The sequence below is a fragment of the Diprion similis genome, chromosome 2, assembly GCF_021155765.1.
Source record: "Diprion similis isolate iyDipSimi1 chromosome 2, iyDipSimi1.1, whole genome shotgun sequence".
NCBI classification, from domain to species: Eukaryota; Metazoa; Arthropoda; class Insecta; order Hymenoptera; family Diprionidae; genus Diprion; species Diprion similis.
Genome location: NC_060106.1, coordinates 18039431 through 18067000, shown reverse-complemented (window position 1 = coordinate 18067000; position 27570 = coordinate 18039431). Strand labels below are relative to the sequence as shown.

General features: G+C 39.8%; 1 protein-coding gene across 6 annotated transcripts in view; it reads right to left on the bottom strand.

Moving 5' to 3' along the window:
* Positions 1-27226, bottom strand: part of LOC124416501 (nephrin-like) — a 63972-nt gene extending 36746 nt beyond the window's left edge. For all 6 annotated transcript variants that reach the window (XM_046897629.1, XM_046897633.1, XM_046897628.1 and 3 more), the window contains exon 1: positions 26531-27226. In XM_046897629.1, the coding sequence (XP_046753585.1) occupies positions 26531-26729 (199 nt within the window). In that variant the 5' untranslated portion in view covers positions 26730-27226. The remainder of the gene's footprint in view (positions 1-26530) is intronic.
* Positions 27227-27570: the final 344 nt, after the last annotated feature.

The window sequence follows — 27570 nt, the reverse complement described above, 5'->3', positions numbered from 1 at the left end:
ATACTGTAATAGTAATTTCTGAAATGGTAGGAGATCAGAGTATTTCCACATGAATTATTGTAATCTTAATGGAAATGTGTTCGCAGTGGATGTTTAGAAACGGTATTATTTACTGTTGAAAAATTTGGGAAATCGAAAAAGTGACGGGAATGAACAATGAGCTTTCCAAAAAGAACTCTGAAATTAAGCATTTTCAATAACATAAGTGGTTAGCGATGTACAAGATTTAAATATTCTTAATAAGAACGCGTATTGAATTCAAAGTCACTTATATTTTCTGCAACTATATGCTAATTTGCGTTAATCGAGTCCATTAGAAAACTTAATACATGCATTATGATTTGCATATAATATAAACTGTAATTCTATTAATGTAAGAGTTTAATATTCTTGTGACTCATTAAAAAAAAAAAAAAAAAAAGACAAAAGAAAGACGTTAACGCTGAATTTTCACAATCATTATGCGATTGCTTGTAAATTTTTTTATCGCGATCATTCCTTAATCCTGACATTTGATTGTAATTACGAATGAGATAATTTTTTCGCGTATAATTGCGGTTCTCGATTGTAGGTAAGGGTTATTCGAAACTTTGTGAAACATGAGCTGTGGCTGAAAGAAATGATGCTCGGTTAACTTGCGCCGGGTTAGAAAGTTCCAAGTGTAAGTAAGGATGCTTTCGCGTTGCATTCAGTTTATACGCGCTTCTTTGAAGTCAAGCGTTAACTTTACCTAGACTTTTAAACTTTCTAGGTATCCACTATCTCTCTGCACCTTCTGCGGGGCAATTGGAGCGAGGAGGCAGAGTTAACCGGAAGTAGGGATGCAGCTATCCGGTTGAAGTTGCATTTTTTTTTCTAACAAACTCCTCTGAGAAGGATCTGGGTGAAAATGTGGAAAGATTAAAAAATAGAAGGGCGACGATTTGAAATTTTCAAATTGGGAAAGACGAGGAAATATAATCTGAGTAACAATATCGAAGTTTCAAGCAGGTTTATCGAATTTGAAAATTCAAAATATGAAAATTGAAACACGTGTGTAAAAAGTCAGAAAGTAAAAAGTCGACTATTATACGGAATCTGAATTTCTACGACATAGATTTTCGCGAGTCTGATAATTCGGCATTGCGACCCTTCTGTTTTCCGGTCCTTCAACATCTTCACCCCCATCCTTTTAAGCTGTGAAATTTTCCATCCGTACGATCACGCTTTTGGGTGAATTATAATTTCACGCGGACAGACGTTGCGAGACATCTTCGTAAAATGTGAAATCCGGAAAAGGGTTTCGAGTGGCTAAGGAATTGGTCGTATAAAAAGTAAGAATACGCTACAGCAGTTGGCAAGGCCCGATTCGGTACATAAAGTATATTCGTCGGATGATCCTCCCTACCCTTAATCTAATTTATGTCCCCCTTTAACAAAGCCGAAATTACTCTGTCCGTGAAATAAACAGGAAGAGAATCACGTTCCGTTGAAATTTCATGGTCTGCATATTTTATGTTCAGTACTAGTGCGGCTGCCGCTGTTCCAAGACGATATCAAAATATATATTCACCGGCGTGCGTCTCCATATTTTGCGAGCGGATAATATAGGCGCGAATATTTTCGATTAGAACGCGTGCTGCTGTGGCTGGTAGGGAAAAATTCAGCGGGTAAGTTTAATCAGAAATCGCAGGGAAAAATCCGCGTGACAATATCGAGGAGAAGGCAGAGGCAGAGGCAGAAAGGGAAGGAGGGAGAGGAAAAAGGCCGGCGAAATGGAAAGAGCTTCGCAGCCCCGGCATCTTGACAGTTCAATGCGAACACCCTCGTTCAAAAATACTCGTCGACTCGGCGCCACGCGAGACGCGTATTCATTTTTCGCAAAAATAAAATTCAAAATGAAAAAATTCGGCGACTCGAAGCTGCGTGATCTGCGGGTCCGCATTGCAGCCTCCGCGTTGCTTATTCTCCCGAAAAATCTGCTGATCTGCAAAAATATACTGAAGGCTAATCTGGAGATTCGCACAATGAATAAGAGAGTAGCGTTTAAGAATGTTTGGGGAAGTTTTGCTTTTTAATTACTTTTCATACCACCTGCGGTACGAGCTGCGTACGTGGCGGTAATTTTTTTTACTACCCACCACAGATCCGCCACGTATGATTATGCGCATGGGGGTATCACTGGGGACACGAGTCTATAATCACGTTGTATGCGCAGGCGGTAAATTTATGACTCAAACTCGGGGTTTGTTATTATATGTATATACTAGAGATACGGCACGAATTGGACATAGGAAATGAAATGAGAAGAAACGAGAATCTCTTGTGAAATTACAGCAACTTTGGAAAAGATCCGTTATATCGAAGTTGGTGATGTTATGATACCGATTCATGCTGAGGTAAAACCGTTTCCGCGATTTTCGGATTGTCCGAAATTCAGTTAAACCGTAATGAAACAAAACACACTCATATTTCGAAATCTTAGTTCCTTAAATATCTTTGTGAAATTAAGAAAATAGTGATTTTTCCCCAATATTTCGTTACGATAACGTTATCTAACTTCAAACTTCTAAAGATCAGCAGCCTCAATGAGGGGGTTGAGGGTCGCTACAAATCGAAACGAGTTTATTGATTTTATTGCACTGTAAAGCTAGAAAGATTTTTTCAAATAAAAAATTATAAAATACTAGAATTACAAACGAGACCTTAGATATCGATGCTTCATTTTGAATTTCTTCTGAAAATCTAGTATATCTATTCGTTCTGTCCATCTCTACGATTGCTATATCGATATAATTACAAAAGATTATTTTCCACAGTGCTATTAAAATAGCATCCTTTCGTCTGATCAGCTTTAACATAATCCTGAGAAACGAATTTCAAAAATTTTATACACATCCGAACTCTATTTCACGGAGGGTAAACCTGAGCAGCTTCTCTAAAGATCTTGCGACTTCGAACGTGCGCAAAGGCGTGAAAAGAATAAGGGAAATTTCTTAATAGAGATGAGAAAATCTCTCTGCAGACGAAACAAAACGCAAAGAGTGATTTGAAAAAACAACAACCCTCGAGGTGTGGATTTCGTGGTGGCAACAACAGACGACCCTGATCTCTCTCCACAAATCTAGGAGGTCGTGACCACGCTTCCTACATACACGTAGGGCAAAAATCCTATTCATCATCTCTCATTGTTCATCGATTCACCTGTCAAACATTGTCAACGGTGACAACAACGACACAAAGAAGAACAAGAAGAACAAGAAGAAGAAGAAGAAGAAGGAGGAGGAGGAGCAGGAGCAGGGGGTGGGGGGTGAGGGGGAAGGGAGGATCCAACATCGCGTTCGCGTGAGAGCACGGAACTCTGTCAAAAGAGACGCGACGATCTCGTCGTTTAGGCGAGATCTTCTGTTGGTGCTACTTGTGGGATGCTGGAAGGAAGTAGAATGTGGACAAAAACGTGTCCCAATCCTGTTGATCGAAATCCTAGCCGACTGAAGGGCTACAGCCAGCAGACCTACGTGTAGGTATATCGATTCGGGCTGCCAACTCTCTCGCCATGCGTGATATATCAAAGATTCATCTTGCGATGCTGCGTGGCAAAAAAAAAAAAAGAAAAAAGAAAAAAAAACCCAAAAAAAAATGAAAAAAAAAACAGTCGAGAGGAGGAGAGAGGAAAAAGAGGAAAAGGAAAAAAGGAACACATCGGCACCGCGGTGGGTATAAAAATTCAGCTATACATCAAGTTGTCGTATACATATATATATATATAATATATATATATATATATATACCATTGCATTTGTACCTATCCCAGTGATATTTCCGACGCTCAACCAACGTCCACGAGGGCTTATCCCTCCCCACCAAAACTCTACCCCCCCAACCCCTTCCGTATTTTCTTCGCTTGCGGAATTTTTATTCCCACTGCAAGGTCTCCCTTGTCTCCAGGGTGTCCTGTCCTCCGGTACTTGATATTTATGATTTTCAACCCTCGATAACCGGGCGACGCGACATGGAAATTCGTAGGACTGGAACCTGGTATCGGCTGTTTGTCCCCTAGATTCGGCTTTCCTTCCTGTCCTCCTCCCCCCCCCCCCCTTTTCCTTGGGGTTTCTCACCGTTTTTCTTTGCCCGTCACTTCATTTTCCTATCTTTTGGATCCCTCTCTTCTTCCCCACCCTTCCACAGCCAACATTCGCAATCTCTTCTGCAGATTTTTCTTCTTCTCCTTGATCCGCTCATATCGCTGCAGGTCTGAACTGTAGTAGGCATCAAAAATTCCGTTTCGTTTTTGAGACATGAATACGATATAAACTGACCTAAATTTTCATTGCCGAGAGCAGGAAAATCAACGTTAAAAAAAAAATAAAATAAAAATAAACTCTTCAACCCGCTCGTCGATGATGTCGCGTCACTTTTTTGCCGACCCTCACCTTGTTTTCCGTCAATTTTTTTTCTTTTCTTTTTTTTTTCTTTCAAGTTCTCTTCGGCCGCACGTTTTCGTCTCGTTTCTCATTTTTTCCTACCCGTCATTGGATTCTGTCGTATAAAATATATTGTATATATTTGTCAGTTCTATCGTTCGGTCATTTGGTTTCCTCCTCGCCGAATTTGATGTTGCAGTCCATTTCTCGAATGTGTCGCGAAACGATGTGAATCGCCCCGCTCAGTTTTTCACCCGTAATGATAAAACGAGACGACGACGACGACGATGACGACGACGACGGCGTTATGACAGGGACGAATCCGGGACGATTGTCCTCGTGTCGGAAAAATCGCCGATAACTGCCTTGGGCCTGACGTATAAGCTCAGTGGAAAAACTGCGGATGGATGGAAGAAACGAGACGCGATCATAGATTCCAACTCATCTCTCGAAATTGCCAAAAAAAAAACAAAAAAAAAAAAAAAAATTCATTCATCCCAAGCCTGCAAGCGACTCCTATATTATCAGTCACGTGATGAGATACGAAGTTATTTTATATATTTATATTTCTGAATTAGGGGTTTGTTACCCCTTCAAACCAGATTCAGGTGGCTGCAGCCTTGGAGTCGCGAGTCGATCACGACCGCCTCGTGATTTACGAGGAGTAACTAACGATGTCCTGTGCAGGACAACACGTCGCGGATATAGAATATCGTATAACCATCAAGACTCAAGAAAGTTCCGTCGGTGGTAGATTGAATGACAGGTTCAAAGGGTTGCACGTGGCGAGGGTGTCAGTGGCGTCGATAAATCTGTCAATTGCCGATTGTGCAGCAGCGTTAACCCGTCAGGCGGAGGCACCTGCCTGTACCTTCATCAACGGTTTCCTAAGTGCAAAGATGGGTCGAACGCCGCTCAAGAGCGGGTACAACGAGGTCATCGGGTCACGCCAAAGGGAGCCGCGAGGTCTAATCGAGTTCCGAGCGGTTAATTCGATGTCGGTCTTGCCTTTATTCCGCGATCGCCGATCGTCCCCGGTCCCTTCGCTCCGCGTCAATGACTCTGGCGTTTCCGGTGTATGGTGTCATTAACGCATTCCAGCCTCCAGCGAATTAAACATGACCACTATGGTCGAGGGGAGGAAAATCTGCGGCTTTGCCATGCAGCAACTCTGTTCATCCCTTCATGCACACCCTCGCTTGGTGGCTTCTTGCACCGAGAGAAGATCAAAGGAGAAAGCTGATATACGGCGTGGACGTGTGATCGAGATAAAAAACAGGGCGGAGTTGAAATTCGGATTCGAAAAGTTGAAAAGATTAAAAATTTGAATTCATCATGCACTTCGATCTTTCGTTGTTCTGGATTCTCGACGTTTTTACATCCAAAAGGTACTGATGTCCGAGCAGTAACTTATTTTACCGGTATATCACGACTAAAGCAACCCTTTCTATTCCCCTTATTTTATTTAATTTTGCACATTTTCATTTCCAACGGATGGCGATAAATGAGCAAACCTGATCCCGGATTGGGAAAGACGAGGATTCAACAGAGTGTTATCCACACATCTCGATGCACCCTCGCGATGAACCCTGTCGAAGTCATTGATCAACGGTTTGATCATCCCCGGTATATATAAGGAGAAGGATGAAAGGTAGGCGTAGTGGAATCGTCGATGGACAGCTCGGGTCAAACTTATCGGGTGCCTACCCACCGGCTCTGGGGTTAAGACCGTTAATCACGGGGTGTCAGGAGCCGAGAATCAGTTGAAGAAATCTTCGGGGTGTGGGGGAGAGCTCCTCCGATCACTCAGAGTAATTAGTCAGGTTACCGGGGTGTGGTTAACGAGCTAGAAGCCGACGCCCGCTGCCCCAACGATGCATTTATGAAAGGACTCTCAAAACTGCAGCCGTCAGCTGCAGCCAAGCTTAGTTTTTGGACAAGGATCGTAACGACGATAATGCCGGTTTCGAGTCCATTTCAAGGAGTCGATCAATTACCTCCGATCATTGAGCTCGCTGACCTCGAGGTCATCTTCCGATGCACCAGCCGCCAAATGGCTAGCCTGTCGCTGCCAATTAGGCCACACATGCACGTCTTGTGGGAGATAATTAATGAATTGAAGTCGGTAGTAATTAGTCCACAGTTAGTTCAATTATGCAGCATACGTATAATACCGAGTTCAACCGCCGATCGATAGATGGAGAATTCCAGGCCCGGTTCTTCTCGAATTTCATTCAATGAACTGCAGTTCGTGAGAACTGGCGACGTCGACTAATTCACAGGTATAAAAAGTCGATGAGCGTTTAGGGGATCAGAATTTCAAGTGACGTTGACACCATGCGGGAGGAAACGAGTTCGGATGGTATTGGAGGACACACGCGACTGAGAAACACGGTAGTCATTGAAAGAGACGTTGACTATGGGGTTCATGGGAGGGGGGTTAATGGATCGGACTGCAATTAATTCGCTATGATGGCACGGTTAACGTTTCCCATTGTTTTTCGCTGTAGCATTTAATCAACCCAATTGACGATTCAAGATACCCGCTTTCGATGCTGCTCGCATCAACTTTTCTTTTTCTAACAACCAGACGCTGTCCGGGAAAAATAAGAAAATCGGTTGATGGATGTCTGGTTACTTCGTGATGGAGATCCAGCAACCGTCGTTTAAAGTTAATTAATAACTACCATTCGGTGACTCGATCGTCTTTGTCAAAAATGAGTCATGAATTCAGGACTGCGATTATCTTCGATTAATAAAATAAAAACTTCATCACTTCAAACGACTCGAAGTGACTTGAGGCGAACACAGTTGTCGTCTTGCCAAGCGAGCGACAGACTTCAGGGCTACTAAGCCGGTGGCTGATAAACAGGGCACGTTTTCTCTCACAAGGGTTGAAAAATTTTCTCTCTATATACATATATAGGTGGGTTGATTTATACTGTTGAAGAAAAGGGGAAACGAAGAAAAAGAAAACCTATCCACGATCAGTAGTAGTTTGTCGTGTCGGAAGTGGGCTCAGCTGTTCAACGAAGTGGCGACTTCTATACTTTTCCTGTAGGCTTGTAGAATTCTGATATAAGCAACTGTGACTGGGAATTTCCGACGCAAGATGCAATTCGCAATGGTTGACAGGTGATTCGTAACGCAAAATCGAGGCCTGAAATTTGTGGAGCAAATTCTCTTTCACGTTTACATGAAGCGTTGGGCCAATGCGTAATACGAATGCGAAGGAGGTGGACTTGGTGGTAGAATTTTCCAAGCTCCTCTGCAGAATCGACTCGCGATTTCTTACCGTCACCCTTTACACCGCGAGCTCCTTTCACCGGAACACGTCACGTCGACGCAGTAAAAGAGACAGTGTCGAGCGACGTACGCGAGAAGCCGGAGAAATAGCTGAGAGAAAAGGAGAAGGAGAAGGAAGGAGAAGGAAAAGTAGAGAATTGGAGTGAGAGAGTTGACTAGCCAACTAAGTGCTGAAGTAGCTAGAGTAGCTGAAGGAAATAAGCGCGTTTCTCGCGGTTGCAGGGTGCATAAAATATCCGTGAAGGGTAAAAGTGGAACTGCAATCGCACGCGAGAACGAAGTCAGTAACGCGTTGACGTAAGGAAATGGTGAAATAAAAATTCCCACCTTCCAACTTCGGAATAACTTTCAAGAGTTGAATTTTAAAAATACTTGCTCTTCTGATTCTGGGTTAAGATTTGTCGAGAGTAAAAAATTCCGAAATTGCTCGGCGAGGAGTTTTTCTGAAAATTTCTTCGTTAGAATAACGTTACAAGTGTTACTTGCACCTCGCCTGTAATTCGCAAGCACTATTCAACCGAATGTCTAGATTCCGTTAAATCAGAATGAGCGCATCCGTTTCTAAATTGGAATCGCGTCTTTCGAGTGAAAATTTCCACGGGGAAATTTATTTATTACCGGAAAGTAAATCCTCTCACCATTTTTATTCCTTTCAGGCAAGGGCTGCTCAGCGAGCGAGGAAAAATAAATTGAGATTAGTGGGACGATGGTTTGGTTACGAAATCCCTGTGCGAGGATATCGCGAGGTTCACGGGGCAGGATAATTATAAGTTAAACTTACGCGGGAAGCAATTAGTACGTCTTCGCTGGTTTCCCCTCTTTTAAAATAAATTTATCCTTTGTTGATGTTGTTTTTTTTTTTTTTCTTTTTTGTCTTTTTTACGTTCGGACGGTGAGCGTTGCTGATCAAACCTTCGTCCGCGGAATTTCTGCGGGTAGATTTCCCTGCGGAAATCCTGACCCGACGAAAAGAGCGGACGTTATTCGTTGCTGCGGAAGTTACTCGCGTGTGTCGGAGTGCGAGAGAAAAAGACAGGGAAAAAGAAATTTCGGGCATAACAACGGAAGTGGCGACGGCGGCCCAGAAGCCCCGCGACCGTATAAATTTCTGCGAAACGCAATCCGCGTGCGGGAATCAAGACGCGGCAAAGCGACGATCTTGGGTTTTGACGCGGGGGTCAAGCTTGTCGCCCGTTTTTCAGGATGGAATTTTTTTGTCGCAGGCAAGGTAAAGAAGAAAAAGATAAAAAATAAATAAAAAGGGAAAAAAGCTATATACACCGCAGGAAGCAAAAGTTATGAGCGTAAACGCGATTTTTGGCTCATTACCGGAAGCGACGAAAGTTCCCGGACCGGATGTTCACCGTTTGGAAACACGGCGTGTGCACTCTCTGTAAGGTGAAAAGGGTCGTTTGTTCGTCCCGAATCATCCTGCCGGAAAAATAAAGAAGAAAGTGGAAAAAATGGGGTTGCGGCTGCTCGGATTAGCCGGTTGGGATACGACTTTATAATTGCCTGCACAATGTATCAAATGACGATTATACTTAGTCGCGAAATGACCTGGGGGGCCGGATTCACGGTTCTGATTTTTTTACACGGTTCTCAAAAGACTTAATTTGAATTTTAGAGACCCCCGGGAGAGCCGGGGATGTTTTTATTTCGGGGTGACACTCCTGGCCATAATCGCCGGATTAGTGAACGTCAAATTTTGCAGCTAGGTGCGTGTCAGCTTCACGTGTTTCGTCAAATTGTATCAGTTATGACGGGGTTACATCAAACCTTGACGAAATTTAATTTATCACACTGCGACGTGCTTTTCAATTTCATTAAATTTCGTAGAATTTAATTACACGTTCCAACATAGAATTTAATTACTTTCACCCCGTGATTTTGTAACAGACATTTGTCGAATATCGTTTAGAATCTTGTCGGATTACGTGAAATATTATCAGAATTAGATTTTTAATGAACCCGCCTGTTTCTTCCAGGACTTCTTCAACTTTTTGGGCATTTAAAATTTCGTCAAACTTAACAACGAGCAATCCAAATTCCAAACAAGGAAATTGGAAACCGTTAATTTTCAAGTTTTCGCCGGTTTCGAATTAGATAAAGATATATACATTATCTGATATCGGTTTAGAATTAATTTCGATTAGATACGAAAGGTGATTACTCTTGTACGTAAATTATACTCAATTTCCTTCCCAATTCTACTCATCCAAATTAGTACATATATAGATATACAGCGTTTAATTAATCCGGGTAGGTATCACTTTCAGGTCTTGAATGAAAAAGAAGTGCGGCGACATGAAAGTGACGAGGGCATTCAGAAATTGTCAACGAGTCGTTGGATAAGCGCGTCGCGACGAAAGAGAAAGAGAAGGGGAGGTCGTGGGTGAGAAACTGGGAGGGGGTGAGGGGGTCAGAGATTCCGGTAATTGGTATAAATTCAGTGACCCCCGCTCGAGTCATAACCGGGGCTTGAAAAAGCTGCTCCTTCACGAACATCTTGTTATTTCCCATTCGAAGTAATTGCACGCAATTAAGAACAATCAACGGTACGTAAGTCGTACGCCTCCACCCCCTGGTGAAAAGCGGCTCTCTTTCTCTCTCTCTCTCTCTTTCTCTCTCAGAATTAAACTGAACTTCTCCTCGCCTCGCGACACTAAATCGTCGGACAAATCTCCACCGCGTCTTCGTCTTCGTTTTCGTCTTCTTCTCTCCTGGCCTCGGGTATGTATATATTCGCTAACTAGCCTGAAGTAAGTTGGAGTTGAGGAGATTCGAGCTAATCCCGTCAGCGAGAATGAGCCTGAGCTATAAAACACGGCGTTTCCATAGGGAAAATGATTCCGCCCTCGGGGATTTTCCAGCATCAGATGTGTAGGTGGATACACGTGTAGACGACACGAGTGAGTCTTTCGCTACTGGACGACGAGTCGCTGCGAGAAATACACCGAGCTGTTTTAATCATTGTAAACCGGGCAAACGCGGCTTTGTCATTCGTTCGAGGAACTCGGGATGAATGAGGTTTTATTGGTTGATGGGTTGTGGGTAAAAGGCTGCCGCACAGGAGGTACGAGATACTAAATTATTAGACACACGCTGGCTTCATATAAATGGTCAATTTTGTGAACAGTGGAATTAAAGCCTGACCTTTGACTCGAATGGTACCTTAAGTAATTAATTTTAACCAGTCTACAGAATTTTCTTGTCTAACCAAATTTTAATAGAGAATTCAAGTCGAGAAAACTTTCGCAGAGAGAGAAAGATCGAATACCTGTACCTTATACCTACATGACGACGATCGCGATACCTCCACCACCTAGCCTTGAGCTAAATTGATTGCTGTCTTGATACTTGATAATAAGTTAGCTCAATTGGCCTAGGGTTGAATACCCCGCATCACTCGGGCATTTGCGTTGTTCCATAACTCGTCAGTGAGCTTAATTAATCATACCAATTAAATTCCCCCATAACGAAGCCGACGATAAGGTCGGTGAACCAGAATCAAATCACTCACCAAACGCGATCTTACGATGTTGTAACAACGTTTCAGGAAAATTGAACTTTCGCGATTGCCTTAAAACGCTAAAGAAATCTAGTCGTGAGGATTTAAGTAAAGAAGAAAAATCAAGTGACGAATTAATAAAATACACAAGTATAAGACAAATAAATAATTCTGACTGTTAGTCTACCTTTCATTTATCCCTTCGATCATTTTTGTGCACGTGATTGTATTCACTGAAGAAACAAACAAAAAAAAAAAAAAAAAAATTTCACCATATACGATAATAAAAAAAGCTTCAAAGACGAAGCGATAAAATTTTGCGTAAGATATAAGTTAACAAAAAATAACCAAAAAAACTAAAAAACTTAGTACCCCGCAAATATTATAGAGTATCAACACACGACTCGCGTCGTCGAGTACTTCGGGTGCTTAGTTGTGAACAAGAGTCACCCCTGCAGCTGCGAAGAGCGACAGAGAGGTGATCCCTGACCCTCGTCATGCGATGTACGGATAAAGTAGGTGGATGTAGTCGAGAAAATGAAGGGGATCAGGGTAAGCGTGGAGGAAAAATGCCGGGGCAGAGGAGAGAAGGGGGAAAATTGATCCAAGTATCGTAGGACGGGCGTTGAAATCCGGAGTGCTAATAGCGACAGCGATGGATCAGAGTTTTCACCCCCTTTCTGGAGGGCCTGCACGGACTTTTCTCCTTTTTTTTTTTTTTGTGAAGCGAATTCGCGCGAGCGAAGCGGCCCGAATTCCGGGGTAATATCAATTTCCCGGGAAGACCCGCGGGGCCATTAATTATTCTAAAAAGGAACGAAAGCCCCCTTCTTCGCTGCGAGACCAGCAGCAGCAGCAGCAACCCTGGATCGACCGTTATTAAAAACAGCTTTCCGTCCCGAAGTTGTGTTATGCTATCTGCCTGGCAGCTCGTAATGCGGTTATAATAAACAGCCCCAAGTTTTCCACGAGGGGAAGAATAAATCCGAAGAAAACTACCGTCAGGGTAGGTATATTATTATTTTATGTGCAACATAAGCCTCTCCGATTGCCCGGAACTCGATAATAATATCCATTGCAGAGAATATCTTGGGGTGTTTATTTTTCGGAACAGTGCTTTTTGCTTCTGTATTTTTTGTAGCTTGAATTCATTCAATTTCTTTTACACTAACGTAATCAAGCCTCGATTTTTTGGTGAAGAACGTTTTCTGTAAGTAAACAAAGTCAACGAGACAAAAACGATAAATTCGAAAAATCCTGGGTAGGTACAGAAATCGCTATTTAATTATACAGACTAATTACAACTCGCGAAAACGTTTGTTTTTATTTCGGGATACTTTCAGAGTTTCGGAGTATTTTTTTACGCATATATATTGATCCTCGCAGCGAATACAATTTTGTACAGCCTGAAATATGAAATCATTTGTAAAACAATGTGTGTGTGTGTGTGTGGAGTGGAGAAAATATTTTTACTCAATTGTAAGGTCGTTTTTCCTTTAAAAAAAAAAGAAATTTACCAAACCCATCAGCTTTAGAATATCCCTTTTTTATTTTTCCCGATTTTTCAGCGATAATAATTCGTAATCAGTGTGTTTTTAACGTGGCGTAGAAATCACCGACGACGTTTAATGACTCGCAGTGCATGCTCTCAACACCTGCTCATTAAACCGTTGTTAATATAACGACATCTGTTCAAAGTTCTCAATAAGGGTCTGCTGCACTTATTATTAATTGGAATTCGTAGACGCGCACAGCAGAAAAGTTGAAAATGATGAATCTGCTTGAATCGTTCCTCGATTTTTCACAAATTGAAATAATAATAATTGCAAGGGAGAAAAATCAACCGATCCTTAATAATTTCTTTTCTCTCTACAGTAAATTTTTATTCTATATGTTGATTAGAGTACCACGCATATTATTCTACTCAAAAAAACTGCATCTCTGTCTAATTTTCCAAGTCAATTAAGTTACCAAAGTAGTTTGTAAAAGTATAGTCGATTACAAAAACTTTTAGGAAGACTTATTACGTAAAACTGTATCGTGCAATTCCTGCGTCGTTTCTTGGGTCCGTTTCGTCAATTGCGGATTTCCAGAAAGCGTGTAATTGCGTATTTTTCAACCACCCTTCTCTCTCTCTCTCTCTCTCTCTCTCTCTCATATAACCACCCCGAAAAAACCCATAGCGATTTAATCAACTCCACGTATCTACAGGTCAGCAACACGTTGCGAGCCTCTCCTTAATTCGAAGGCGTTAGAGGCCAGGTCGCATGTTGATTGCTCGCTATTCCGGGTAACAAGATTCTGCAGACTAAGCTGCACGCCTTGCCGGGGTGAAAAGCTCCCGTCTATTCGTTAATAATAAAGCAGTTCGCCTCTACCGAACTCTCAACTCAACTGCGACTTTCTGAATTTTCAGTTTACATCGTAAAATGCAGCTCCCGGCGATCCTTACAAGCGAAATCCTGCAGCGCCGTCGTTCAGGGTGTCCAGTTATTTGTGAAAACGTAATTCCCTGACAATTCCAGGTTTTCCAGACAAGAATCATTATTTATCCAGGCTGTTCTCACGTACACAATAAATCAAAAATACAATAGTCAAACGAGCAAGAATATTCAATATTTGACTAGAGCAAAGCTCATTGTGAAATGAATTTGTAAGAATTCGCTAGCAGGTACAATTTTCAAGAAATCAGGACCTGGTTCATGACCATTGCCTGAAAGTTGAAAAAAAATTTTTTTCTTTTTCACCCAATGGCTAAATCTTTTATGAACCCAGGATGAAAATTAGAATATTCGAAATACGACATGAAATTCCCTGAGACTTCCAGCTATTTTCCAGGTGATATAAAATTCCCTAAGGATTTCCTGATTTCTGGATACCCTGGCCGTTGCAGGAGTTGTCAATCGCTCTGGGAGTTCTCGTTCTTCGGTATCAAAAGATATAAAATTTCGTCGCGCTTGTCTACATGTTGTACCTACATGCGTGAAAATTGCTCATAATTAGTAGCTCATTTCCTCCCACGTTACGATTCTTCTTAGAATTCGCCTGCAGACTCCTACAGCAGGATATAATTTATAAGAATTTCTGCGAAGTAATTTCATAAATTCTCCTTTAATTATATACCTTCGAAATTTCAATTTGTTTTCGCACCGTTCTTTTTTTTTTTTTTTTTTTTTTTTGTTTTATTTATTTCATTTTTAATTACTCCGTTTCTGGGATCCCGTTTTTACTTTTTCTTACAGAGAAAGAGAAATAATCTTCAGTACAGGTAGGTGTAAAAGAATACAAATCGAGATCTGTAGACGTTATACAATGCAGGGACAAAACTTGGCGGGTATACTCAGGGAAATAGACGAGGGAAATCGTTCAGGGAAGACAGGTTAGTGACCGACCCTGTGAAAGTATATATATATATATATATATATATGTGTAACACAAGAGTGCAGACAATATTGGCCGACCGCGATATCTTCTTCTACCTCTGTAGGAAATATTTGCGGTTATATGTATACATATATATATATATATATTCCGGCTGCTACCGTAAAAAGAAGAAGCTTTTTCCTTCTTACTTCCATTTCCGTTTTCCATTCTTCTATTTATTTATTTTTCCCTCTCTTCTCTGACCGCCAATTTCCGCTGATACATCTAAACTCGAAGTCGTTTTTTATATCACGCGTGGTTTTCGTTTTTTTTTTTTTTTTCTCAAGAATCCAAAATCTCCGTGTAAAAAGAATAATAATAAAAGAAGAAAAAAAAAAAGAAGAACAAGATGCAAAGTAGTTAGGAAAAGAGAGCTTGTCAAAAAAATATTCTCTTTTTGGATAGTTTAAGTTATTCATTTTTAATTTTTTAAAAAAAAATTTTTTTTAAATTTTTTTTCCGAGTTAATATCAATTAACGTATAGGTATTTTGAAATCGTCCGAAGTAAACTGTGTTACACAGTTTTGATTAAGCATACATCGGATCTTAGGTACAGGCGTGTAAGATCCATGTGTGATACAAGGGTTTCGGAGCGACAGACGATATCTCGCGAGTGTATACGAAGATAAGTTTCTATATATCATCTCGTCGATGATAAATCGCCTCCCGTATCTAAATCGTACTATTTTCAATTTTGACGTTCAGATTTCTCATATATACGCGACAGCCGCGTCCGGAGTTCGGGTAACAATCTGTTATATATATATATATATATATATATATACATATAGGTTATTCATCCATCTTTCAAAGTGGCAAAAAAGAAAAAGAGGAACGGTAGGTAAGGAGCGAAAAGGACAGGATAAAACAGGACGAATAAATAAAAATAAGAATATCAAAACCTAGAAAAAAAAGAAAAATAGTGAAAGGAAAACGGCGAAATTCCCATTTTTCTCTCAGCGATCTAAAGCCCTACTTGCTCACGAACGGTTCGACGGGAATTCAGCTACATCTGTATACATATATATGTATATATGCAAGTCTTATGTGACTCGTTTCTCTCTCTCTATACCTATATATATATATATATATTATATTATATTATATTTTATATATATATATATATATATATATATATAAGTGAGGGATAGGTATTTCGCGATGTCTCCTCCCCCTCCTCCATTCAACGTCTTAAAAGGAAATATATGAAATACTCCCGTGACGCGACAGGTGTCAAAGGAAAATTCCTCCTACGGGAGAAAGAAGGTATTCCTGGGGTACAGAACTCGTTTCCGTCTCCTCTCTACTCTTTCGCGTGTTCTTAATATTCCCGCACGGGTTTTCCCTCTGTTATTGTACGTCAACTTGAGGAAAGGTGTGTCAGTTATTGCTTATAAATTGTGTCTTCAGATCAACGGGGTTAAAATAACCCGAATGAATTCCATTGAAGATAATGCAAAGCTTTTAGAATACACGTGAGAAAAACGCACTAAACAAAATATCGAAAAACCCGATCAGACAGGCGAGTAAATCAGTTTCTTAATATTAAAAAAATTCTAAAAAATCAGATTGTTTATTTTTTTATTTTTTTTTTCTATTTTCTTTGTAATTCGAGGAAAGCGCGATAATCGGGAGGAAAAACTCCAGGCAAATTCCAGACTCGGCGAATCTTCAACTTGAATTCGTACGGCAGGATATGCATGATTTATTGTTCACGATAGCTGGCGGCAGGTATCACTCGACACGTATATTAAGGGTAGGTATTGAACCTGCGTATATCGGGTGAAATTATACTCTAACGTGCATAATTGAAGCCCTCCTCCTCTGCCACTCCCAACATGTATTCATCAGCTCGTGAACAACCTTCGGCGTATTACCGGGATAATTATGTCAAGGATTAACACCTCAAGCGACATTAACACCCTCGGAAGAGGATGATCCACTTCTCCCCATCTCCCTCTCATCTTACTTCGTTATTGAGCCATTCGATACCCTGTATTTCGCCAAAAGTATTTCCCCGAAGGTAGGAAAATTTTCCTTTTATTCTTACCGCATAATGTAATAAAAATTATTGTAACATTTTTGCATTGATAAAACTATTTTTTTTTTTTCGAATTTGTTATCAAGATTCAAGATCCAACAATTCTTGTTACGATATACAAAATTACATGATTATAAATAATGTATTTATAAATAATAAAGCTATAAATTAAGGATTGTATATAAGGGCTCGTTTTTCATAAGGTCTTTGTTATACGATGCAGTACAGGTACTCGTTCGTAAATCTATTTAACGACGTCGTGGGTCCGGGCAGCAGAGAAAAGTAGCGGCAGCAGCATCGGAGAGAATTTAACGACGGTGAACTGCCGTGAATAACGCGTTATCCTTAGCTTATTTTGAGGAAATCTGTACGCCAGTCACGTCTCACGTGACAAAGTTATCAGCCCGACAGTCTTTTTACGGAAAAAAAAAAGGAAAAACAAAAACAAAATATATGAAAAGAAAAAAGAAAAAAATATGAAAGAAAGAAGAACAAGAGCAGGAAAAAATTGATAAAGACAATTTTCACGCGTGCGACATCGATGCAAAATATTTATACAGCGGAAAATGTGATAAGTAAATTCCTAAAGTTTTTTTTTCCTGGCAAATTGCTCACCGAGGGATATTATTTTGCTTAGCTTAAACCACGGATTCGGGCTGGATAGATCGAGTCGTGTTCGTCGAGTAGGAGGTCCTGGAGGATCAAGGATCAGGTGTAGTCGAAGGATGAGGATGTCGCGGTGAAGAAGCTTGCGTAGAGCGAATTTAATTAAGGAGTGAAACGAGCCTTCTTCTTCGGATGATGGCCAAGATTGAAAGAAAAAAAGGAGGGAAAAAAAAGTGTGAGAAAGTAAAAGAAAAAAAAGAAACGAGTCTGGAGGAAAAAAACTCTGTTCGTTAATCCTGAATGAACTAAAAATATTGACACGTTCGTGACGCTGATATATTTCACATTTTAACCTGTATCACAAATTATATCAACCAACAATGAGGTGTAGAAGAAATAAAAAAAAACATCTAAATAATTTTTAGTTCTGCTCCTTTCTTCTTCCCTTTCCTCTATTTCCGATAATTTTTCTCACGGACAAATATTATCCCACCAGTAGTTTTCTTCTTGCAGGTGTATAAAACTCGCATGGCTTACTAGATATTCTTTCAGGGTAAAAAATTGCAACGAATCAGTCTTACAGCCGATTTATACTGGGTTTAACCGCAGTGTATGACTGCGAGTGTAATTATTCAACGAGTTATAGAAATTATTATTATTATTATTCCACGAGAAATAGAAAAAGCATTTGACAAATGCAGACTGAAAATTCAAGCAGGTGAAAGAAAGAAAGAAGAAGAATTGTGTCGTTGGTGAGAAGGAAAAAGAAGTAGGTAATGATAAAAAAAAAAAATATATATATATATATATATATAAAGAGTGAAACAACAATAAGGAACTGCGAAAGAGCTGGTTGTAGGAAAAACGTGCAATTTTCAAGTCTTTATGAGATCCACTATCACGTGTCCGCCTTTTATGTACTCACCCTGGTCGCAACAGGGTTGATATACATCGCCGCGTGTATGAGCTCGCAGACATGCGAGATATCCCTGGAGAAACGAGACCCCGATTATCCAGAGCGGTAACACGAGTTTGTTCAACGTGAATGGCCGCCTCAGCGACCGCGACGTGTTCAGGCCGGAGGAAAAACGAGTGTAAAGTCAAGTGACAGAGTTGAAAAGTGCAGGAAACGTGAAATTGAGTTTTTTTTTTTTTTTTTTTATTTTCAGATGAAGAGAAAAATTATTTTCATATTTTATTTTTATTTATTTTTCGACTGATTGATCGAGTAACAATAAATAATATTGAAGCACAGTTACGTAATATAATTTAATCGGAAAATCAGCAAAGTTCACACTTCGTGTCTAATTGTAAAATTGTCTTAAAAAAATAATATTCCAAGTTTTGAGTCCGTACTTTTTTCTTTGTAATTATGTCATATATGTAAAGTATTATATGGAATAGGCTTCTATTGTAAAAGGAAGACTTGGTAACACGAGAACTAGCTATCTAAGTAGTTGGGTACCTACTCGACGCGCGCGTTAATCGGCTGAAATTTTCAGTAGCTGGGTTCCTTAGCGCAGCGTAGTTTCTATCGTAAACAGAGTTTACCTTGCGCGTAGAATAAACGCGCCTTGGAGGCAAATTTGGTGGCTTTTAATGTGGGAAGAAAACCAAAGTTTAGAGAGAGAGAGTCTCCCCTTCGATGGCTTGAGCTAAATTTGTTTTCTTCGTTTTAATTAGACAACCTCAGCGTATATCCACACTTTGTTGAAAATTTGTTTAGTGGAATTAATTTAATGAATTTCATAGTCGATTTGATATTTTATAGCCACTAGCAAGGCTTGCGTCTCGTTAATGAATTACTATATATAACAGAGTACTGAAATTATGGTATAAATTGTAAAAAGAAACGCTTTAGATTCGATCTGGAAAAAATAATTTATCGGCTAATTTAGAAATGTTTATATGTGTAAAAATATTTGGGAAAGTTCAAATTAAAAGTCAATTTTTCGAAATCGTTTCAAGGCAAATAAATTCTAGCTGTATAAGGTACATTAATCTAACAGCTATGAATAAATGTTTACACCAATCAATCGAATTCTTTTCTTTTTTTCCCAAGTTCTACAAATTTATGCTTACAGTTTACCAAAAGTTAGTCCGACTCGTCCGATGTGAAAAATTTCGTTAAATTGAATCTAATTGATTCGCCGTCACTCGATTTCCATTAGATTTGTACACAATACGCCGAAAAAATTCAGTTGCCTTTAGCGCTGCATTATTATGGGCGCCCGGATACGGCAAATGAATAATAATTGAACTCCTAGCTGTTTAAAAAGGGAGAAAAAGAAGAAGAGAGTTTTAATGTGATTCGATATATATACCGTCAGTTATAAATATATCTTGGTCTTATCAAAATTGCTGAACCGAGATCTCAGTTGTCAAAAGGGTTCGTACAGTCTCTGATATATATATATATATATATATATAGACATACATCCTAGGGGTTTCAGAAATTAATAATTTAAGATTTTCCATCCACGGATTCCCCTAAAGAGTTTGTTTAGGTCAAAAGAAAGATTCTGTCAAAAGATGAGAGTTCCACGTTACGCGGAAGATCATGTTCATTTGATTTTTCACTTTTCTCCACTTTTTTTTGAATTTGTAAAGAAACACGTTATAATACTTCAATTTTTTTCTTTCCTCACATTTATATTCATCCCAAAGATTACGATCCGTAACAAAACGATATATCACCTGGGAGAATTTGATTCTCCTAAATTAAAAGTTCGTGTGTCAAACTATAACTATTTAATGAGATTGAATTAATAACGAAGAGGTCGTCACATAAACTATTCAAACATCAACTGAATACTTGATATTACAAGCGTGAGTCTTCTTTGTGATTTTAATTGATAATACGATCGATGTAACCATTAAAAAAAGGAAGAAAAAAGAAAAAAAAATCATATTCACGATACTTCATAAATTTTAAAAAAATGTATAAAATTGAAAAATCAATTAAACATGATATTCCACATAACCTAAAACGCTCATCTTTTGACAAAATCTTTCTTTTAACCTAAATAAACTTTATACGGAGTGCTATGATAAAAAATCGAGCACAATTTTTTCTGAAATACCCTCTAATACAGGACTGTAAAACCGCGATGGGGGTGGAAGGATCAGAAATCTCAAGGAAACAATCTCTGCTGGGTGATCGTGCGAGAACCCTCTTTTCTTCTCATTGCTCTCCCCCCCCCCCCCCTCCTCCTTCTTCTCTCTTTCTTCATCTCATCCTCATCGCGGTCCACGAGCTGATGCATGCAGACTCCACGGAACCCGCATTCTCCCTCCCCCCCCCTCCCCCTTCCCCTTCCACCTTTCCCCCAGCTCCGATCTTCCCGCCGTTCGGATGACTCTTAAATTCTGTTTCTGGATTCAATAGAATGCCGTCCCCTTCATCCCGCCTCACAGTCGCACCTGCTCAAAGAAGGTCCTCATCCCCCTTGGAACCTGCTGCGGGATTCGTGGGGGAGAAAAAGAATAATATTTCATGCAGCGAAACCGCAGTGCGGAGGAGCGCGTGTTTTCGGAATCCGTCCGTGTGTCCGCGAGTCTGATTGATGTATGATGGATACAATGAAACGGAATATTGTTGGTACGTTGCGAGAATACAATTTATACAATAAACGCGAGAGTCTATTTAGGAAAATGTGCGATTGTCTGTTGACCTGGAAAATTATTTTTTCTCGGTGAATGAAGAATAGATAAATGTTCAGGCAGGAATGTTATTAACACGAATGATATTTAAGAGGAATAAAATAACGCGGGAAACTGTCTACTGTACGATGAAAACGAATCTGATCAAATTTCAGATAACACCAAGCTAAGATATCAATAATTTGAAGCGAAAATTATTTAACATTTGAACGTTCGAGATTGTTAAACTCGGTTGAAAAAAAAACAGAGAAAGGATTACATCGTATTACAACGTTTTTCAAGTCAGCGAGAAAAATTAGGCCGAAAATATCGAACAGAATTGAATGAAAATACCGGAATTTTGATTATTCCGAACGTACTAAAAAAAAAAAAAAAACTCTTTTAAAACTATTAATATCGTAGCTCTAATTATTCGAATTCACTCAGATTCATTCTTATCACCTAGTAAAAATGTTGTTTCATTCAGGTTCGCAATTACTGGCTTAAATGACATTTCGGGAAATTCATTTTAACGTATTTTGTTCTTCTTATATTTTTTGATTTCAACAATTTATTCTTAATATTAAAAAATTAATTCAATAAAATCCAAGGCACCTAATAATTCAATTCACGTTTATCATCCCCAAAACAAAATTCTGATAATTTTCCATATTCATTCGAAAAGTAAATTGACGATGAAAATGTGCGGCTTTGGGGGGCAATTACGATTAATTTCCCGTATAATCGTGATGAAAAGTTTTACGAACAAGGCAGTATTATGCAGTTGCACGTTGCGGCGAGGCGCCAGTTTTCAGCCACTTTGTGTCCGATACACGGCTCGACTTTAAATTGAGTCATGATCACACAAAGTGTTCCAATTCGTTGATCAACTTTAATTTTCTCCTCCTCCTCATTCCACTGTCGTTTCTGCATACAATTGCACTTTACTTGAAGATAAATTACGTTTAATTAAGAATATAATTGGAGGCTAAAAAACGAGAGGCGATCCAATCGCGAATTTCGAGTGAATTGGATGTGTTTTTCCTCGATTTTTAAACTCCGATCCGTAAAAAAACGTGGAAAGTTTATTCATTGTGTAGTTTTCTTTACCGCAGTTCTTATCGATTGCGCAATAATAGAGCAGCCCGATAAATTAAAATGCATGTGCATCCAGAGCTTCGCAGCTTCGCTGCTTCGCTGAATTGACAACCATGTATACCTATAGGTACCGTATATAACGTATAACAAACCGCCAATCTAGGTATTCTGTAAGAGAATTCTCCAATAAAGAATATAACGTAGCTGCTAACCGTCAGTTCGCTGCATTTATTCGCGGAATAATATAGCGAATGTAAATTAGAGAAGAGTGTTATAGCTGATTGTTGGAGAAAGGAATTAGGTATTATACGCAGAGGCGAAAATATACTTTTCTTTTACTTAATGTAAATGGAAACCTACCGAAGCGGGAATGAATCGGTGTCGCTATATTAAATGTATTATTCATACTGAAATAATTATAATATCGATCACCTGTTGTCCTAGCTTTAATTGATTGCCGTAATTATAGCCACGATTTTTAAACGACGTTCGCATACTCGATGCAGCTATAATTATAACTCTGGGTATATTCGACGTATATACATATACGTATATGCATGTATGCATATATACGTTTACTGTGAGAGCGATAATGAATAAATAGCATGGAACATAGTAGGTGTAATTAAATATCCTTTGTTGACGAAACGCAAATATTCAACGATAATCATCACTGTGCAGCATAATTCAGTCGAGAAAATTACAACAACCGTAATTTGTCCAAGGTGTTCACTTTAAATTGCTCATTATTTTCAGACTCGCCAGGTTGATCATTGAACGACGGCAAAATGCGGAACAAGAAATTTGAAATCAGCTTGAAATATGCAAAAAAAAAAAAAAAACGTGCCGGGGCTAAGAAGAAATCAGGGAACTTTATACAACGGAATGAAGAACTAATTTACGGAACTCGTTTCCATGATCTATAATCCAACCCATCCATAAATTCCCAAATGAACTTCCGCGATTTTCTCTAATGACCGGAAAAAGCGAATTTTTTCTTCTACCTAGAGCAATCCGCAAGGGATTTTGCTGACCGGTATGCGGTTAGCTATACGTAACGAAGAAAAGCGGCAAGTGTTTTTCTCTCTCTGATTGAGTTTCATTTTGCGCTTACTTTTTCTTAAAAAGCTTGGAGTTGGCCAAAAATCGATACTCAGATTTATTAATTTCATTACAAGATAGGCAGCGGTTAAGTTATTTATCAAGTTATTACATTCGTGAACTGCAAAGATCTCTAGATAAGTGAAAAAAAAAGGAAATTACCGAAATTCCGAATAGAAGCTTAGATATCGATGTTTCACTTCAAGTCACTTCGTAATCCTTGAAAATAAAATAAATTCGTTAAATTTCATTGAACTAAGATTCTTCCAAATCAAATGAATCGTCGTAGATTGAAATTTCTAACGATCGAAATCTATCTTACCGTTAACTTTTCTTTTTCCTTTCTTTTACCAATCTTGAAGCGATTTCACATGAAATGATTTTTTATTTTTGCACGAATGAAAATTGATAAACGCTTAGATTTTTGGAAGACGAACCTCGTTAAGCAACGAAATCCGTTAGTTAGGCGAAGGCGCGTGGCTCCCAAAGGCTTTCGAGATCAGGCTTAGAGAGACGTGTTCCGGATCAGGGTTGCAGAAATTGGAGGGTGAGAGAAGCGGAAACAGTCAAGGGTGGGTATAAACCGGGTAGCGAATAAGTCACTCTAATTCCACTAATCGGCGTGCGATTGGCCGGGTCGAGAACACGTCTAATTTAACTCAAGCTATACTAACGATCCGTAACACGTGTTTCTAGTCATCCATATTAGTAGGTGGTGGTATTGGTGGTGGTGGTGTTTCTGTCGCTGCAAGCCAAACCACCAACGGCAGCGAAGCCTGCCGTCACTATCGGCCAGCACTAGGAAATTTGCATAATGATACCTCATCGCCTGGAAGATGGGTTTCTGGGCGCAAATATGCCAGCCGGAGACAAAGCTGGTGTCCAAATCGGTCTCGCTTGGACGTTATTCTGCGCGGGTGAATTTCCCGACAATTCAAGGAGATATTTGCCGATAGAAGCGACGAAATCACGCCGAAATGTTTCTTTTTATGCGATCCGGGTTTGGCTTTTTTATCTATTCATTTTCTTCCTTTTTGTTTTTCTCAAAATGAAGGAAAATTCGTGCGAGCTATCACGCGAGCTTTTCATCTAGAGGGATGCAGGTTCAGGGGGGGAAATGCGAAGGGAATCGCCTATTGCGTTTCTTCTTTTATTATAGACTCGATTTTTTCAAGCTCGACAAACGTCGCGGACCGTTTTGCAAAACGTCCGTCCCGCGAACCCAATTGTTCGGAAGAATTAGGAAAAACAGAACGAAAAGAGAAAGGCATATAATAATACCGCGGGGAAATACGCGAGGGAAGGAAATCTTTCTCGAAATCGGATCGCATCATTCTCAAAGTTTTTCGCCGCCCCATTTCTCTTCCCCTGTACTCAACCGGTGATAATCATCATTCTGCAAAACGGACGGGAAGTAATTGCGTAAGAACAATATATGCGTATGTAAACTGTGTGTGTCTGTGTGTGTGAGAGTTGGAAAAATTCCATGTCGATTCGACTGACGTCTGATTTGGGTGTATTGTTTTATATTTTTATGATTTTATTTAACCTTTGAAAAAATTCTTATAGAAATTAAATTTTTTAGAAAAGTTTTTCTTTCACAAATATAATTCTGCAACAATATTCATCAACGTAAGTAATTACGATTTAACGTGGCTAAAATTTCCCGAAATTTCTTAGCTAAAAAAATTTAATCCTCTTTGTTTCGGGCCCTGTTTTTGAGACACTGATAAGAAGCTTCTTCCGTATAAAGTATCGTGAATAAAAAATGAAGAAAGTAATTAGAAGATAGAAAAAAATACGGAGCTAATCTGTCTAAAGATTGTCTCTGTATAACGTTAATCCTTCGAACGAAATTAGTGCGTTGAGTGAATTCTGCGGGCTGAATTCATGCCAATCGTTCCGGTAGGAATTTCCGGACGAAATGGTTTAGCATCGATTGATCCGACGCGTCCTGTTCATTAGCCGAATATCAGGAATTATTATGGATATATCTGTGTACATACAAAGCTAGTGTGCGTGGAGCATACGTCGAACTTTCGAGATACTCGCACAAGGTTGCTGATGCCAGCAATCTCTGAAACGAGATTTCTCCCCTCTGCACACCCTGCGGTTTTCTTTTTTCACCATGGATATAGCGGAAGCTTTTGTGTCCACGACCGCGGGGAGAGAAAAGCCCCGCAATTTTCAATGTCTGAATAATCATTTCCCAGGCCTGGAAATTTAAACGTAGACTCGCACAGCTTCCAACATCCTGGACCCTCCCGTGTAAGATCAAAGACAAACGGACTTGAGCCTCGTGAAGAAAGTTTCGCATTATTGAGCTTATTTCGCACACACGTACTACACACAGCCGAAGTATTCAAGCGGAAGTCACTTTCCGCCACGGTAAGATTGCAGGAAAATCGTGAACAGGATCAGAAACACGAGTCTTTCTTTTTGCAGAGGATGAATTTGACTTCAGTAGAGTAATTTAGACAAGAATTCAGCGAAACAAATCGAAAAACAAAAACGAAATTTGCGCATAACTCTGTATTTGTTAACAAAAATTAACTCTTAATTTCTACCAGATTACAACAAGTTATTTTTGCCACCGAATATCAGACTATTAAATTTCTTCAAAACGATTCGTTGAGGGATTTTTCTCCGAAATAGGGTAATTCTGAGTGCGGGGATGAAAAAGACTCGGTAGCTATATCGAGAGGGTGAAAAAGTGTACAGACATCAAAAACGGCGGGTTAATCCGCTTTATAGGTAAATCTGTATAAGCCTGGCCCCGGAATTTGCGTATTATCGTATCGTATTATCAGCCTGACACGAAATATTATAATATTAAGGATATCACATTACACGGGGTGAATAATAGCGGACAGAGCAATTATTATAATTTCATGCTAAACCTGCAGGAACTCTCGGTGCTCTGCGAAAACTGGCACGGAACATTGCGCTCCGGATTCCAAGGGCTTAAAAAAAAAGCGCGTAGAACTCTTCTCATCATCATTCTCTCTCAGGTTATTTCCACGATTAAAAGCTCCCAGGGCTAATGAAATATCCTCATTTTACACCGCCGGGTAATAAATCAGCCGCCGCGATACGTCATCGTTCTCAATGAATCACATCGAGAGAAAGTTGAAAAAAATAAAATCATCAATTTGCATAAGCCGACTTACTCCGTGCGAAATTAAAGGGGAAAAGCTCGCGGCGAGTGTCAAATTCAGAAGGATCAATGCGTCTAATTCAGGAGTAAAATCGGTCAAGATATTGTATTTTTGTAACAACAGACGAATTTTTAGATCACAATACAATGATCTTTATCTTTTTTTCACAAAAATTGCGCTGGAATAAATCTTCTTAAGAATATCATAAAGAAGGGAAAGAATTCGGTGAAACTGACTCACCTATTTCCTGATTGGTGATCGTCGCGTGGCAGGGCCGAAGTGCAACGAAGAGGACGATCGTCGAGACGGCGACAAAAAGCGGCGTCCCGACGCGATCGGCGTCTCTTCTCCCCATCGTTCCTTGTGACGCTTTTTTCCTTCCCTGGTTTTCAACGTCAGGAATCAAGCACTGGATCACTTCACTTGACTCTCTTATCATCTCTCCACTTAATCACAATTTTTATTTACGTCGCACAGGTCAGTTGTCAAATCGGTCGATCACTCACTGCACGATCATCGCGTTTAAATCGCAATTTCGTTCAAGTTCCTCAAAGCTTTTTCCGAGTCTTCCGCTTTTTCAACCCTCTTTCGATCTAACGACGAGGAATCGCCCGACGCATCGGATCTTATTTGGTCATTTCATCATTCGATCAGCACGACGTCGCCGAGGAAATCGGGCGAATCGCATCGGTAATAAGACCGGCTTTAACCAAATCACCAGGCATTCCCTGAGCTTTTTTATTATTGTTTATCGGCTCGTTTCTCCTACACCAGCGATTCTCCCGGCAGCTCTCGTTCCTCACTGGGGAAAATTCACGTTCGATACTATTTTAGAGGATATATTAGGTGGTTGGGATCAAGTAAAGGGTTCAAAATGTTACACTCGATTCAATTCGAACAATATCTACTGCCTGCTGTACGGAAAAATGATTTTACCGAACCTTGGAGAATCAATCTCATCAAAAAAAAGCACGAAATCGTTGTAAAATCTGTAAAACTGAGACTCTAACAAATTTTTTCTTTCCCACGATACACCAGAGAGAAAGATTTCTCCGACGAATTAAACTATCTTCGAACAAGTCGATTGACGTCATAATTCTTTCAAGATCGTCACAATCACGACGACTCGCTTCACCAGCAGATCGAATATCTGTAAGACGTTTCTAGAGTTTAATTCCGTGTCGCATATCCTCGGCATGAGGGAAAATCTCAAGGATTTCTGCGGCTGTTTCCACCCTCCGCTTTTCCACCCTTCTACCCTTCCACCCGGCAAAGCACCC